The 16960-nt window shown below is 36.1% G+C and overlaps 1 protein-coding gene across 15 annotated transcripts in view; it reads left to right on the top strand.

Annotated features, from left to right (window-relative positions):
* Positions 1–16960, top strand: part of MBTD1 (mbt domain containing 1) — a 40494-nt gene that overhangs the window by 21492 nt on the left and 2042 nt on the right. For 13 of the 15 annotated variants that reach the window (XM_030014068.2, XM_030014071.2, XM_030014073.2 and 10 more), the window contains 5 exons: positions 687–834; positions 3462–3544; positions 3878–4112; positions 4781–4858; positions 14952–16852. In XM_030014068.2, the coding sequence (XP_029869928.1) occupies positions 687–834; positions 3462–3544; positions 3878–4112; positions 4781–4858; positions 14952–15070 (663 nt within the window). In that variant the 3' untranslated portion in view covers positions 15071–16852. Of the gene's footprint in view, positions 1–686; positions 835–3461; positions 3545–3877; positions 4113–4780; positions 4859–14951; positions 16853–16960 lie in introns of those variants that run through there. The other 2 variants (XR_005932424.1, XM_030014066.2) reach the window with 2 other exon arrangements.

Raw genomic sequence — 16960 nt, 5'->3', positions numbered from 1 at the left:
ATATACTTACGTAAATTTTTTTTATTTTGACTTTAATCTCTGGAAATTTAGCCTTACCTTTAATTAGAATATAATATGTTTGTGAGATTAATTTGCAGGACAATCTTCTGCTAATTATATCAAGTGTTTTGCAACTGTTCAAAAAAGAAACCTCATCTTGCTTACTTGCAGAAGTCTATGAAGACATTTTAAGTGTGTACTTCTTTCCTAGCTTGATTGAAAGGGAGGCCATCTATGTGAAATCTGTTTTAATAGAGGAAGAAAATATAACAAGTAGCTTAGTAGAATTACATAACCTTACCAATGAAGGGTGTGGTTATGATTTTGAGTCTTTTTTACGTATTAATGGTGTGCAGAATATCCTTGCAAGCTAAACAGTAGACTGATTTATAAAGCTTTAGATGTAGAACTGGTGTTCACGAGAAAAATAAACTAGACATCAGAAAAAGGAAATGTTCATCTCATAACTTTGCAGTTAACAAAGGTACATTTGACAATAGTACACACAATCTTGGAGACAGGGGTGATTTGGGTTTTTTTGTTTTGTGATAATTGAATGTCCTTCTAGGTGTGCTTCCATTATTATTGAGTTACTTTTCACTCTTTTGAAACATGGCATGCTTTCTTTTTAGCCTTATCACACAGTTAAAGGTATTTAATGTAAAATTTTGTTTTTCTTTACAAAGGTTTTAGCAGATGGCTATCTTATGATTGGGATTGATGGCTCAGAAGCAGCAGATGGGTCTGATTGGTTTTGTTACCATGCCACTTCCCCTTCTATTTTCCCTGTTGGTTTCTGTGAAATTAACATGATTGAACTAACTCCACCCAGAGGTACATATAGCATTCTGACCACATTTTATTTTGAATATTTTTCAGTGATATTGTATGTGCCATATGCTTTGTTTCTTAACTCAGTCTACAAAATTCACGTCACTTTTTAGGACTTTCTGAAGTCTGAAACAAATAAAGCAGCATAACTTCTAAGTAATCTGAAGGAGAGAGAACAAACTTTTCATTTAGAAAAAGTCAAATTGAACATCTGATTGATTGTTTGGCTAAAATAATTTGCTTTTGCTGTCAGAAATTGAGGATAGCCACTAGTTGAATAGTATAGCCATTTAGTGAATGGGAAGTATGCTAGTCACTAGAAGGACTGTTTAGAATATGTCATTGCTTGGGAAGTCCTGGCCACCAAAAAGATTAACGAACACTGTGAAGAAACTCAGACTTAGGCTAATTAGCAACAATACCAGTTAATTTTTTTGAAGAATATGCACAAACTTGAGCTTCAAGGAAGTAGCCATTAGAGCTGTATGCTGCGTAGTCCTTTCTGTGAGAAAAAGCTGTCCGTCCACTAGCACATATGCCTACAGAAGACTGTATTGCCTTCATTTTTCCATTTTATTGTCTTGGTCTAGCAATTTATAAAGAGGATTGTAACTAGCTGTATAACAGCAGATAATAATGTTTTTCTATGGATTTTTTTCTCCATTCTTGTTACTGCAGGCTTCTACTTGTATTTATTGAATTATTTTTCTAGGTAATAACTACAAAGACAGTGTAATGCAACACGAAGAAAATAATTTCATATAATTTTCTTTATTGCACACTAATGAATCTGTCATCTTTTGAGTATGTGGAAAATGCAGTTGGACAGATTTACTATTATTTTTCAGTCAGCTCATTTAATGAATTTATTGCCTAGAAATTCATGGGCATAATCACCCCTCAAAAATGTGGTGCAAGAGTCTCTTGCAATAGGAAGAGTTTTTGTGGGAGGAAAAAGCATGCATTTCAATACATATCAATAAATTTAGAAATAAATATGTTAAATTGATGATACAGAATAGGGAAAAAAAAATCCCTTCTATGATGAAACTTTTCCCCTTTACTTTTCAAACACTTCTTACACAATAGTATGTGAATTTTGTTGTTAATGCATTTATGATACTTCTATGTTTCTTGTATCGTGGCAACCTTTTTCTTTATCTACATGTATATTTTCCCTTTTATTGCAGTTTTCTGTAACAGTCCTGTATCATCCACTGAGAGGTGATTATAAGTCACACAAGCAATAATCTAAAAGTCATTTGAAAGAGGAATTAACAGGAGTAAAATACAGAATATAATGCGCATTAGCATATTTAATAGGATCAAAGAGATCAGAGCTTCCTAGCTCTTAGGAGAGGTGTATTTTGCTTTCCAAATTGTGGGCTTGAAAATGGACAGTTTCTTAATTCTGAATACTCCAACAAGGACCAGAAGCGCATGTCTCTAGTGTGTGTGGTGAGAAGTTAATTAAAGGACTTGCGTACAAATATGTTGGTCTAGCCAGAGGAACTGTGCATTAAGAAGAAAATTATTAGTATGCAAAACTGATACGTTATTACCCTTATTAATTGTTAGCTATCCAGCTCCATCTGTTCATGCAGATATTGCATACCTAACGTGAAAGCTCTTTTCCAAAGTACGTTTAGCAATGTGGATAACTTTAAGTTGCTGTGAAATCATTGGACTTCACGTTTACAAGCTCATTCCTTCCAGACATCTTCATCTCTCGCTGAAATCAGTAGAAGATGAAGATGCTGAGATGCTTTCAAGAATGGGATTGCATTTTGGGCTGTGAATGTTAGCTACCTGATGAGTCTGGCCCTGCAGTACTGAGCTATGACTTAGTGGGAGCTCTCTACCCCCACTTGGATGAGATGCAGCTGTTTCCCATAGCTCCCCATGGCGCGCCCACTACGCTGCAATCTTTTCAGAATGTCCAACACTGCATGCTACTGCAAAGAAATCTTTCAAGCTGATGTTGCTCCAGCTAGAATTCGAGAATTGTTGGTTTAAGCAGTTGTAGAAGTTGCCTAAAGTAAAAAATAGTCCTGCGTGTTTTATGTGTATTCAGTAGATGAACAAAAGCTAAATATATTTGAGAGATTATTTTCTTCCCTTTATAATAGCTTGTGAAATTAGAAAAAAAAATCCTGTAATTTTCCATATTATTGCTATTTTTAGCCTCATTCAAGTTTTAAAATATCCATGCTTGTTCTTACCACTCTGTTCTTAACAATTCAAGTGTTTCAATAGTGGAGCTCTTCCCCCACAGGAAAGACACTGGATGTGCTTAATTACATGATCTGTTCTGGGTCATTTGTGTGGGGCATTGTAGAGATGAAGGATCTACGTGGACAGAAAGCTTCAAATACGAATTAATGTTAACATGAAATTACACTTTCTATATTATCCAGAGGTTCATTCATCTGTTTGTTGCAAATGGGCAGCGTCCAGGTGACTGTCTTGTCCCTTAGACCAAAGCTCAGAGAGTGGAAGTTTCTGATGTTAATGTTTTGCTTCTTTGTTACCTTTTTAGCCGTAACACAGTGCCAATATACTATTTTTGTTGTTGTTCTTATGCATGACGTTTGCTGTTGATGTATGAAAATGTTGTTTAAAATTCACAGGTTATGCAAAACTCCCTTTTAAATGGTTTGACTACCTCAGGGAAACTGACTCAATAGCAGCACCTGTAAAGCTCTTCAATAAGGTAATGAACATTATATGTGTGTACTTAAACTGTAATTAGTATTTTCTTTAAATTTCTGTCTGTATAGTCAATGAGATTGACCCATTTCATTAAATACAGTTTTGAAAAACTAAGACAACAGAGACTTTTAGAAATAAGAACCATTTGAGTATATTAAGTTTGAATATTTCTGAAATGTTAAATAAATGCAGGGGTACATGAAACTTCATAACTGATACTTGGTATTTTCTTGCATTAAGTTGACCAAAATATTCCTTGCAACACTGTGCTTAAACCATCTTAATTAACATGTTTGTTTAGTGATGTTTGCCTTGTTTGTGTTTGCTTTTCCAGGAAGTTCCAAACCATGGGTTTCATGTTGGAATGAAACTGGAAGCTGTTGATCTGATGGAACCTCGCCTGGTATGTGTGGCCACAGTAACTCGCATTATCCATCGTCTTTTGAGGATACACTTTGATGGGTGGGAAGATGAATATGATCAGTGGGTGGATTGCGAGTCCCCAGACCTCTATCCAGTGGGATGGTGTCAGCTAACTGGATATCAACTACAGCCTCCAGCGCCTCAATGTAAGTTCTGTTTTGTAAATAATGTTAATAGTTGCTTACTGGCCCTTGTTCATGGGTGATGATTTTCCTAACTTCATCTGTTTCAAGTGAGGTCAACAGGCGTAACAAAAATAGAAAAATTCTTGCTAGTGCTTAGAAATACACAGTTCTAGTCTCTTCCACCTTGACTTTTAAAGTACTTCTGGGCATTTCTGGGGCTACTTACTATTTTTTTAATGCCAGAAGATGCTTATTTGATCCAGGGAAGAAGCCTGTTACTTACCCATCAATTCTGGATAACATCACTGAGAACTGAATTTTCTTCAGGATTGCTAATATATGTGCTTTGCATACCGAATTTGAGAGAACTCGGTGTTTGCATAGCTATTCAGGTGCAAAAGTACTATATGTGAGAAGATTGTATTTCATTTAGTGCATCAAGACTTGTCCTGTCAGGTCAATTTATATGATAATAATTGATAACTGTATTTCGAGAACTGTTAGTTGTTTAATGGGAGGGTAATAGTAGTTACTGCTAGTAGTTTAAGGGGAGGCTTTTCCCACAATAAAGGTATTCTGTTCGTTCAGTCACTAAGGAGAAATTCTGTAACTGTGTAGCAGCCTTGACACATTCCGAAGTGGTTTTCCAAAACACTAAACTTTAATTCTGAATTCTTAATTTTTTGCAGCATCAAGAGATAGCCAGTCAAGTTCATCAAAACAGAAGAAAAAAGCTAAATCACAACAGTACAAAGGACATAAGAAAAGTGGGTGACAAAGTAGTGTTTGCACTTTTCCTATTGTTTGAAAAGTTTGTGGTCTCTCCTTGAGTCCCTATTCTATTTGGAAATGTTTGTGTGTAAACAGGTCTTATGCTTAAAGGTGCAGTATGCCATAAAAGGAACTTTTTCATTGAGAATAACCATTTTTTTGTAACTTGCAACAGGGTTGATGTTGCTAATAACAATCTATATGAATTGTAGGTGGACAACTGTTACAATATTTTTGGTATTTGGACATCATTTTAATTAAATAATACTTGGACTATGTAGGTATACTGCCTTATACAAAATGCTCAGGTATCAATTAACACCGTTTTAATTCTTCTCTTTGTAACGCAAGTGTAGGAGTAAGAACCAAGTTACTTGGATCAGAAAGAATGAGATGTAGAAAATTTGAATTACCATCTAGCTGGTTCCTAAAAGAACAAAAAAGTTACTTACTTGCCAGTGGTTTAGATGAGACATCTGTGGGAAGCTGTATGTAAATAAAACTTTTTTATGGTTGTTTTCAGAAACAATAAGTAGCGTTGCTGTTTGTGACTATTCTTGTCACAGTAAAACATAGTAATGACATTTTTAAGAATCTGAAGTATTCAGGTTCTTTCCATAGTAGTTGTTTCTCTCTGGATCGGGTTATCTTCAAAATTCACAACCGATTTGAATTTGCACAAATGCACATTTTGCATTCCTCTATATTTTTATTTCCATAACTCTGTTGGTTTAAACTGAAAATCTGTTTTGTATGAGTAAAATAAAGGGAGTAGAGGCAGCCAGCTGTAAGAGGACCTTGTGCCTTCTGCCATGATTCTTCTTTAGAAATCAGATCCATTTGTATTCTCTCCTCTAAGCAATATTGTAGTTTTATATGGCAGTCTTATTCCAAAGGTTCTCAAGCCCGTTTTCCAATAACTGGACAATTTTGAAAGGCAGCTACCTCTTGAGTCACGAGCAGCAACATGACAGCCATTGTACAAGAAATATATGTGCCAAGAGATGACGTGGTAAATAACGTAGGGTAAGCCTATAGTCTTGTTAAGTACTACACAATTTTTAATGATGTTTAACTCAAGACTTTACAGTATCTTTTTTTAAAAAGAACCAATTACAGCTTGGGGGCGGGGGTTGGTTCTGCCACATAAGAATGAATAGTTTGTCTTGATAGAAGTAGATGGTCTACTTCCAGACAACCTAAGTATGTATATTAAGTTTGGAGCATCAAATCACTATGCTGACTCATTCTCTTGGTGTTTTCTTGGAAACAGTGGAGAGTTGGAAAGAAGGTGCAGTATTTTACACTGCAGACATATGGGCAGATCAGCTACAGAAAAGGGTCTATTATCTGACCTCTTCAATTGGCCCTGCTTCTTTGTCAAGGTATTATCTAATAGGACAATAGCAGACAATCAAATCAACAGTTTTGTTGATGTTGAAAGTTATTTTACCTGCAAGTCAGCAAGCCTGACCAACAATAATCTTTAACAGTCCTTAATGTGACATTAGGAGGGATTTTATTATGTGAAATATTCTTCTAAGTGAGAACATGAGGCTTTTCCTAACATTAGAATCTGTATCATCTTGACTTATTTAGACTTGTTTCCAGAGAGTTTTGTTGCTCCGAGACTTGAGTTCACCCAAGTACAAAACTAAAATTTTAAGGCACATTCCCTGAAAGATAGGAGTTTTCCCCCATCCCTTACATCTCATTTTGAAATACAGAGACTGCTGAAATCCAAACTATGCTGTTCTATATAAGTGAGGGAGGTGTAGCTGCTTTGCAGATGCTTTTTGTAGCTGTTCTCAGTAAAGTGTTTTTCCTGATGATGAATCCTTATGTGGTCTTTAACTTTTGGACAACCTTGTCTTACAAAGCATCAGTCATTTTGATGACTTCAGTATTACTGCCAATGCTATGATCGGAGACTTCCAAAGGCAATGTGGATTTCAAAGGACTATCGTGTGCCTTTGGCCACTGATCCTAGATAAAGTAATAGATATGGGAGGAAACTATTGGCAAGCATTGAAAGATTTCATAAAAATAAAGCTTTAAACATGGTGAGGGAAAAGAACTCTAGATGAGTCTGACACTCATTGTAAAGTCTGATTAAGTGGACCGATTGCTAGTTTGAATTGTGCAGTGTGAACTAACTGTCCATAAGAAAACTCTTGCATAACACCTAGAGCAGGGGTCTGTAGACAGATGCTGACCTATTTTAAAGTAATTCAATTTCAACCAGAATAGTTTTTCATGGAACTAATCAGCTAATCTGGAGGTGATTGGAAAAAAAATATTCACGCAGGTTTGTGTGAGCTAAAAAAAAAATAAAATAATAATCTGTCATCAATTTACCTTATTTCAAATCTTTTTATCTTTGAACGGTAGTTGGTTGTGTTGAAACAAGATGCATCCACTGATTTCTGTCCCATCACAGATCTAGCTCTCAGGAAGGGGCCTGTTGACCTGGGATAGGAAAACAGATATCTTCGTTCTGAGTAGAACCTGAAGCTAAATTCTTGAGTTAGGTCTACCCTAGCTTCCTGCAGTGATTTTGAAAATTGCGTCAAATGAGATGAAAACTTTGTTTTTATCTAGGGCTTTCCCTGAGGTAGAAAAATTGACCTAAATGAAGAGCTGTGTAGCTGTGCTGCAGTTGTGTAGAACTCATGTGAGGAATTGAAACCCTTGTCTTCCTGGTAAATTTGTGAATGGATCTATTAAGGCAAACTGGAACCTTCTTCACTAGTCATTGCAGAAAGCAACCTTCGCTATTTTGATTTTCAGTCATAAAAAGAAGTTGAGCAGTGAGTGCCACAGATAAAGCAGGTGTCTGGGGAGTTCTTACGATGTCTTGTTAAGGGCCTCAAACATTGTACTCTTTCTTCTTTCTGCTGTTTGAGGAAATAAACAGTAAAATCCAGATCCTGTTCAGGATCTTGCAGCAGTATTTTTTAAATAGAATTCAGGTACAGAAAAAACAGCTGATTTGAGTATATCTAGAGAAAGTTGTGAGTGCTGTTGCCTTAAGCTAGGGAAGGGTGGCTATATCATTAATTACCTTTGTGTAGGACCTGTTCTTGGATAATTCTGGACTGTCTGAGCAGATTTTGTTTAGCAAGCTATGCTAGACCGTTCTGCTCCTTACCTCATCCCCCTTCTTCTACCTAATACCTCGGCAAAAGTTTCTTGATATCTGTCTTGCAGTAAGTGTGACACAAACACTGGAAAGGAAATTCCCTTTATCTAGTGCCATAGGAAGATTTGTTATAGTGGAATTTATTCTTTGTTTCACACTAACCTCTGAAATAAATATGGGCTATGGAAACAAGGAATAACTTCTCATGGGTTTGTTTTCTGGACTGTTTACTCAATACTAAGAAATCTACTTAATCATCAAAAGGAGATGAGAGAACAAGGTCATGAAAAGTTATAGTTGGCTGCCTCCTACATGTTTATTCTTAGTGGGTTATGGCAACAGAAGTGTTGAGTCACAGGAAGTAATACTAAGAAAATGTTTTCTGTAGCTTTTTATTGTTCAGCACTTGTAAATAAAAATAAATAGAAAGTCTTTTATTTTGCGAAGGATTTCAGTCATAAAACTGTATAATGCAGTAATAAAGCTTTCATGGTAAGGTAACCACAGCTGATTAACAAGAAGCTCTGTATATGTCTTAATTAAACTAGATTATTTTTAGTACAGAGAAGTGTTACTTCCACATATTTTTCTCATGTGCTCACAATGCACTGCAGAATGTCTTTGAGTCATTCTGCTGTGTATAATGATGCAGATTTCTAATGCAGTATTTTACCTCCTTACTGAGTCCATTGAGAAGTGAGTAGCACGTATTCGGTGTGGAGTAGAAGTGATTACATAGTGAACTCTGCCATAATGGGATTATGGTAAAGGAAGAAAGTGAGACTCCTGTTGTTCAGCTGTGCCACTACAGAAACTAGTATAACCAGCGGAATTAACATTCAACGCTGAATGGGAACAACTTAAAAAGCATTGCATCCAGCCATAATGTTTTACTTCTCAACAACAAAGGAATACGAGAGAAGATTTTTAAGAGATCTTTGATTAGGAGAATTTCTTAATCCATAAAAAGTAGTAAATTTGGAGCTGAGAATACAGCTGTGCTTTTTTTATTCCTTTCTTTGAAATCTACAATGGGCAACATAATGTTAATTTTCCCTTATGTTAGTGTGACTTAGAAGTAGTTAATGTGCACACATTTAGTAATAAAGATAGAAAAATTACATGTCGGGTTGTTACACCTTTTATGGAGAGGCTGATAATACAGATGTTCCTAGGACTTATTTTAAACATAATTTGTTATTGTCAACTGTTTGGAATGCCCAAACACTTTGTTTTGGTGTGATTACTGATACACAGAGCATGAAATAATTTTCTTGAAAACGTAACAATGTTTTTAGTCTATTATAAGAAGACTGTCCAAAAGGGAGTAGAAATTAACTAGTATCCTACCTGGCCCACCCTTCGATGAAGCTGGTATTTTTTCTTAGATTTATTATGTTGCTATGTAAGCGGCTTGTCATGTTGACAGTGAACCCATTTAGTAGCATTTGGACTGTAAAGATGTGCTTATTTTACCCTTTTTAGGTTTTTCCTTTTTAATTAGAATGTTTTATAACTATAAGACATTCTGTGTGCATGCAAAATACCAGGTGCACTGTTTGAATTATGCCTTCTGCTTTGTCACTGTGTTCTCAGCCAGCAGTGTGTCCATCATTGCTGCTTGCTTTTTATGCAAAGAAAGGAAGATCAAGTTGCATGTAGTTTGTGTGTTTGCTAGATAGTTACTGTGTTACTTGTTAATTTCTAATTGGAAGCGTAAGTTTTGTGAGCACTTTTGTGAATACTTGAGAATCACTTGCAGTTTTGTTTCCCATGGTGTTTATTTCAAGTGGGTAGGATTTTGTACAATGTGCCTACTGGTCAGAAGGCTGTGCAGGTGAATACTCGAAGGGTAACTTATCAGTTTGGCTAGACTATTCATTAATAATGTAGTATGCAGAATCTGCTCATAATGTCTGCTTTCTAGTAGGCGTATATATTGGAATAAGGTTATTGAAATGATCATTTGACCTCAACATTTTAAAAGCTGGATTCTGTAGACAACTTTCTGCCTAATTATGGTGTTATCTCTCTAAAAAGCTCATCCTGACGTTGTCTTGTAAGAAGAATATTTAAGCATGGTGGTATCTTTAGCATATGCATAATCTAGTTACCTTGTCTCTTCAGGGCTAGGCTTTTGTTTGTCAGGCTGTCTTTATCTGACGGTGCTGAGAATACTTAAGCATTAGCAACCATAGTTTTGATATAGCTGAAAGCAGTGGAGATGATGTATTACAGTGCTTGTGTCCCTGATATTGTAGAGAAGTTTCCTCAGGCACAGAATCAGAGCATCTTAGTGATAAAGGAGGAACATGTTAATAATTTGCATGCGAAATGTTTTCATAACATTTTTTTCATTAATTCAATGTTTAATAATCTGAAGGCATTTTAGGAGATATTTTTTCTAAACACTGAAATGCACATTGTTGTTTGTAAGGCACTGTAAAAATGGGAAGCACCGTTCTAAAGTAATTAAGAGTATGTATTTTTAAACTAGGTTTTTGGAGGTGATAAACTTTGTCTGGACTGGATTATTTCCCCAGAACCATCCTTTCTGTCACTGTTAGACACACTCATGGAAACAACTGCAGTTACGAACTGAGCCCATTACGTCTTGGGTGTCCAACCAGAGGATTGTATATTGACTGCGCAGTGTAGCTGCAACAGAAGTAATTTACGGCATTTGTGTTCCATTGGTGGAGTATGAAATAAGTGGATCATGTTTTTAAGCAATGCACTTAACGTCCTGTCAGCCAGCCTCTAGAATTCAGTAACTAAAGTGTGGTTGTTGACAACAAAATTCCCAATAATAACTGAATGGTGCCATTGTAGAGGCCTTTGTTTTCCAGAATCGGTGAATGTGAAGCAGAGCCATTTCTCAGTGAACAGTCTGAGTTACCTAATGCACTTTAACCCAAGCGTTTATTTTAGTTTGACTTGATGTTTAGAGAGGAAGATACCAGTTGGGAAGAAACCTGTCAGTTTGTCCAGCCCACCCATGACAGGTGAGGTGCGGAGGAGCTTCTCTGGTGATGACGAGTTGACTCCTCCTCCATATCGAACCCTTCCAGCACAGACAGCCCCGGAGGCCTTCCAGCCTCCCAGCACTAGCCGAGAGTTCAGTCCCAGCCTCAAAACAGGTAACTAGCCACATCAGTCTCTGTTACTGCTGAGGGAAATGACGGACAGGGTGGGGAACTAAGCACGGTCTAGCATGTCATGTGCTGACTCATCAAATCTCTTTCTTTTTTTCTTTTTTTTTTTTTTTCCCCTTTAAATTTTGGTTGTTTTTTTTTTTCTGTTAGATTTTCATTCTTACTGATGCACCATGTCACTGAATGAATCATAGGAAAGAATTGCAGCTGTTTCAGAATTTCATAGGAGGCCATATTGTAGGTTACTGAGACACAAAGGCACAGAGGAGCTCTGCAGAGCTTTAAAATACAAAAATGCACTCTGTAAAACTTAACAGTAATGTGGATTTGGGAATATTTGATGTAAGCAGGAGGTTAGTGCGGATTATCTTTTGCAGAGAAAGTAACTGTACACAGTAAATAAGGAGTGATTTTTGTCTGTGTCAGAAGGCGGCAGTTATCTGGGAAGAGATCTTCAGAATGTAAGCATTATTTGAAATTTTGTGGGTTACTAATATAGAAAGTATATCTGAAAATAGTTTGTCCTTTTGGAATTTGATCTTTTCCCTATTTTTGCTGTAAAACCTGGGTTTGGTTTAAGTATTGACAGTATAATAGTGCGTCTGTATGTGTGAGCAGAGAAAAACTCTTTAGAATTCATTTGGCAGTAATGTTGAGCAAGTAGATTAAAGTTTTGAGTTTCTTTAAGGATAGTTTATGTAATGTAATCAATCTTCAATTATAGAAGTCCCCTGCAAGAATCTAGTAGTTCTTTCTCTTCCCTTTTTCTAATATGTATGGCAATATAATGTAGCAGGTAAACAAAGTATTTCTAACAGATATGTTGTAGCAATATGATCTGTCAGACACATTGGATTATGCCCTCCCTGCAGGACAGTTGCCAGGTTTATAGATTAAGCTTCAGATTTGCTTGATTTACACTCCCTTAAACTTGCTTTAGTCTGAGTAGGCTGCCTTATTGCTGTTTTTAATTGACCGTGGAATACATCCAGAACAGTTTCCCTTGTCCGTGTGTTATCCCTTAACAGAATGGGACACAGTAACCTACCTGCTGCCTTTAGACCCTGAGGACAAATCTTGACTCTCTTCTGTACACTTCTCAACGTTTCTCAAGAACTCCTTCATTTTTACTTTACCTTGCTACTCGTGTGTACATGCCTGTTTTTTAACAGAGTCTCTGATGCAAAAGAGAAGCCTTCCTTAAGAAAGAGCGTTCTGGAGTGTTTGTTTCTGCACAGCTTTTCCTCTCTTACTGCAAATCTACACCTGAATTGCATATATGTGGTGCACAGACATGCACAGTCTGAGGTTTTCTGTGTCATTAGATCTGCTACGAAACACATGTGTTCTTTCGTTTCTGATACCTGATGCTTTCTATGATCATTTGGGGGGAACTTTTTGAAGTTCTGAATTCTGGATAGGCTGGACAAAATTAGTTTTATTTGTGATGTAGCCTTGTCATTGTTCAAGTGTTTAAATTTAAATTGAAACCAGAAAGGCCACACATTTTAAGTCTGGGGAAGAGGAGGGCATAACCCTGATACATAGTAAGTTAAGAACACATTTGAGATCAGCTGGAACTTATTAATTGCGTGCATATTCCTCAGCATTGTACACTGTCTCACATTTTAGTAGCTGTAGGATGTAGGCATATTGCAGGAGATGCTTATATGGCTTTGAATGGGAGTAGTCTAAGATTAGTAATGAGACAGGCATCTGCACTGAAACTTCATGTCTATTGGAGATCTCAGTAAGGCTCATTAAACAGCTCTCTCCCCTTGTGTACTGTCATAAGCATAGCAGAAGGTTTCAGTACTTCTTCATCTTGTAAGTATGAAGTGGTTTCACTCTCTAGCAAAGTCACGGTGCTTCTTTAGGGTACGTGAGTACTTTGCATCTTTGAGTCATATGAAATGATCTTTTAAGCACTGAAATGCAACAGTTGGACAGCTTCGCTTTAAAAACAGCCTTTAGCCAGCCTGTCAGAGAAGGAGACCGTTCTGAGAGACTCACCCTACTTCTGCACATATTCTGGACCTCATTGCTGCGTTCTATATTTATGTTTTGGGGGTTTGAATGACTTTGTATCAGACAGTCTTTCTTTGTCTCCAGGCAAATCACAGAGACTGTTTAAAAAGGGAGTGCCTTGTGCGTCTGCATCCCTTTTACTTCCATCATGATTGGTCAGATGACTTCCATTAGCTTTTTTTATTCTTCTTTCAAGTAACTTTTGTTGTATAGCTGTAGCTAAGCTTTTCTTATGGAGGACTGTAGTTGAAAGCTGTATAATAGGGACAAATGTAGCAAAGTATCACTAAATATCTAAATGTAAGGATTTTGGTTCAAATTAGCCAGAGGCAAGCCAAATTATGGAGACCCCTATTACTCCTGTACCTGCAGAAGTGTTCTACAAATACCAGGGGGGAGAGAAGAAAAAGAACACGCCTGGTGAATTTCAGATTGTATCCCTGACTTCTGTGTAGCCTTTGCTTAAGGTATTAGCAGCATATCCAAGTAACCAGTTATGTGTCTTATCATTTAGACAGCACTTTTGTCCTCCACAGATCATGGTTCTTGATCAGAGTTCAGCATAACGCAGGGAAAAGTATTTAGGAAAAATAAAAAAGCAGCAAGGGATTGTGGGCTATGTAGGTGGGAGGAGGCATCTATTAAAGAAAGAAATGGAGAGCTTGCATTACGCTGCAACTTTTTGACTTTTTTTTTTTTAATACCTTAATTTTCACATTTTATTTTTATTTAGCGCAAGTTTGTTTCAACATGGAAGATGACATAGAAAAATAATAAAAGAATAATCAAATGGCTTGTAAGTTATTGCAGGGCTACTAGTAGCAACAGGTTATGGGTGGGTTTTTTTGCTTTCACTGCGTATTTCTGCATTTCAAGATAACATTGGTAATGCATATAAACTTTGTATTCAGTAGCTGTAAACTTTAATACTTTTCTCATTCATTTGGTCATAGAGAACCATTTATTTTCGTATAATCAACCCTTTAATGTGGGTACTGCACCTTTAATGAAAGTCTTGACGTTTTGTTTTCAGTGTTCTTCTCATTGTGCTCATATTTTGATAATTATCACTATTCATTAATGAAACTAAAAGAGTAGTTGTGACATTATTGCTATTCATAACATGTTTTTTATGTCTTAGATCTCATTTCTGTTATCTTTTTACAAAAGAAAGAAGAGAGAAGATTAAAACTACAAAAAAGATGTTTTGCTTGAATGAAACTTATCTTCTGGGATCTTAAAATTTTAATGACGTATTGAGAAATCTTTGTCAATTTTTTTTTTCTTGTCTCACATAGACCGGTTACAGTAATTGGGCTAAGTAAGGCAAATTGTAGATCATAAATGGCCAACAGTTAATCTTATGTTTATTTCTGTAACGACTAAATAGGAAGTAAACAGTAAAATAAATATTGTTCTGAGCAACAGTGATTATTCCTATTAACATGTTCAGTTAGTTACCTTCTTAAACCAGTGGTTTACAATACTAAATTCTTGAGAAAAGCCTGTAGAGAATATATTATTCTAAGTAACTTATTCAAATATGTTAATATTAGAGCAAAACTGAAGGTTCAATTTATGGTCAGAAAGCATCTGACTTCTGTGGGATACTGAGTGTTAAAAGAAGAATCACTAAAATGCAGAATATAAGAAAATGGAAAATCTGGTGTCTGTTCCCAATTTAAATAATATTACATAAATTTAAGGAGAAGTTGTACTTACTTTGAATTTTATAGATCTTTAATGTTCATCTTTTATTTTTAGTGACTTCATTGCAGCTGAAGGAGGAGTTGCTAGATGGAGAAGAGTATAGCTTCCTTCAAGGAGCATCTGATCAGGAAAGCAACGGATCTGCCAGTTACTACATCAAACAAGAACCATAAGGCAGCTCAGAAAAGTGAGGGGCAGAGTATTGGTGATAGGAAAAGAGCCTTTCTCCAAGACTGACTGATTTTGTTCCCACTTCGATGGTACAGTTCAGGTGACTGTACCTGGGGCACTTTGCTAACTGTAGATGAGTTAGACTCAGTTCAGAATTTTTTGGAAGGGCGGGGAAACTATTTTAGTGAAAAAGATTTTTCAATTTATTAAAAACAAAAAAGGACACTTTTGTGTTGTATTTGAAGCTTTTGAAAGAATTTTGTAATATTTTCAAGTTCAGATTTATTGTGCATTGTTAACAAGAACTGAAATTCTAATTTTTTGGTAAGATTAAAGTTTAATTAGCATGATTGTGGGAAGCGGTTGGAGGAAGATATAGTTGCAAATACAAATGAACTGTCATAACAAATGAACCTTTTTGGTACAAGTTGGGAGACTTCTAGACTCTTGTGAACTGCACTGGTCACGCCTCTGGTTGTTTTTTTTTTATTGTGAAAATAAGGCATTTAAGCCCTAATTTAGAGGCATAAATTGTATGTGGAAGATAATCCTGTAAAGCTCTACTCAGTGAGTAGCCCCAGTTGCAATGGAGCCATCACCTGAGGAAGATTTTAACTTCTCAAGATGTTTTTATTTAGTTTAAAATACTTTTTTTTTTATATATAAGAATTTTTTTTTTTTTAAATAAAAGGTTCCTTAGGGTCTGATTCAGTGCCCATTAATATCAGTAGCCTTGTCTCCATTGACTGCAGTAGGCATTGGATTGGGACCATAAAGCTTTTGTCTGTTCATGACTGTCTGTAGTCTTGGAATGCTTCAGCAAATGTTTACAGAGCCCTATGCCAAACTGGAACTTCAGAAAATTCCCTCATTTGGAAGATTAGTTTTAGCTATGAATTTAGACTGAAGAAGAAACAGATGGACAGTAACTCTCACCTCCTTTGGTAGTGGGAAGGAACTTCTGAGCATTTTTCTGATTTTTTTTTTTTTTTTTTTTTTTTTTATTCAGAAAGACCTGGGTGTTTCTTTACTACCTTAAATATTTATTTGTGAACATTCAAAACTGATGTTCCACATGGTTTCAGGTGAGCTAAAAGGAGCCATACATTGTGGATTAAAAAAAATTAGTTCAGTTCTGCACAGCCTGCAATATTCTTTTCTTGCTGCAATAGTGTAATAAGGAAGTTGAGACTTGAGAACAGTATATAAATCATATACTGTCTAGTATGTAATCCCTAAACTGGATTTGCTTATTGCCTGGAATCCTTGTGTCTCACTTCAAGTATCCCATTAACCCCACCTGCTTAACTGTCCAGATTTTTTAAAGGCAAAAGTCATGTAAAAGGGTGAAGATGACTACCAGTAAAATACAAAGTAGTTTAGCATGAGCTCTTAATAATTTGGATTTTATCTTTCCATATTTTTAAACTTTGTACATTTTTGTAAGTGATCTCATTCGTGGAGTTGATTAGTGAAATGGTTAATCAGCCCTGCAGAGCTGTGACTGGAAAAATGTGCATCAAGAGCTTTAGCTTTTACCAGTAAGGTTCATTAACTAAACTCTCAGGAATTAACTGCATATGTTCTATAAGTGCTTCTGGGTCTTAGCAGGTCCCCTTCAGAGCAGTACAATGATCATCTGACTCTTGACCATAAATTAGGGCTTAAAAAAAAAAAAATTCATCAAAATGATTAACGTCTGTGTTCCTACAGCCTAAGAAATGCTTTAAGGATATCAACCCACAGAGCCCCAGGAGACCATTTTTGTATATTGTTGTTTGAGCTTAAAAAAAAAAGTGCATAGAAAGTTGAAAACCAGCAATTTGATTATTTTCTAAAATATTGCTCTAACTTTGGGTACATAGTATTGGTAATATGCACAGGTTTACCTC

The sequence above is a fragment of the Aquila chrysaetos genome, chromosome 5, assembly GCF_900496995.4.
Source record: "Aquila chrysaetos chrysaetos chromosome 5, bAquChr1.4, whole genome shotgun sequence".
Taxonomy (NCBI): domain Eukaryota; kingdom Metazoa; phylum Chordata; class Aves; order Accipitriformes; family Accipitridae; genus Aquila; species Aquila chrysaetos.
This window is presented reverse-complemented; position numbering and strand designations above follow the sequence as displayed.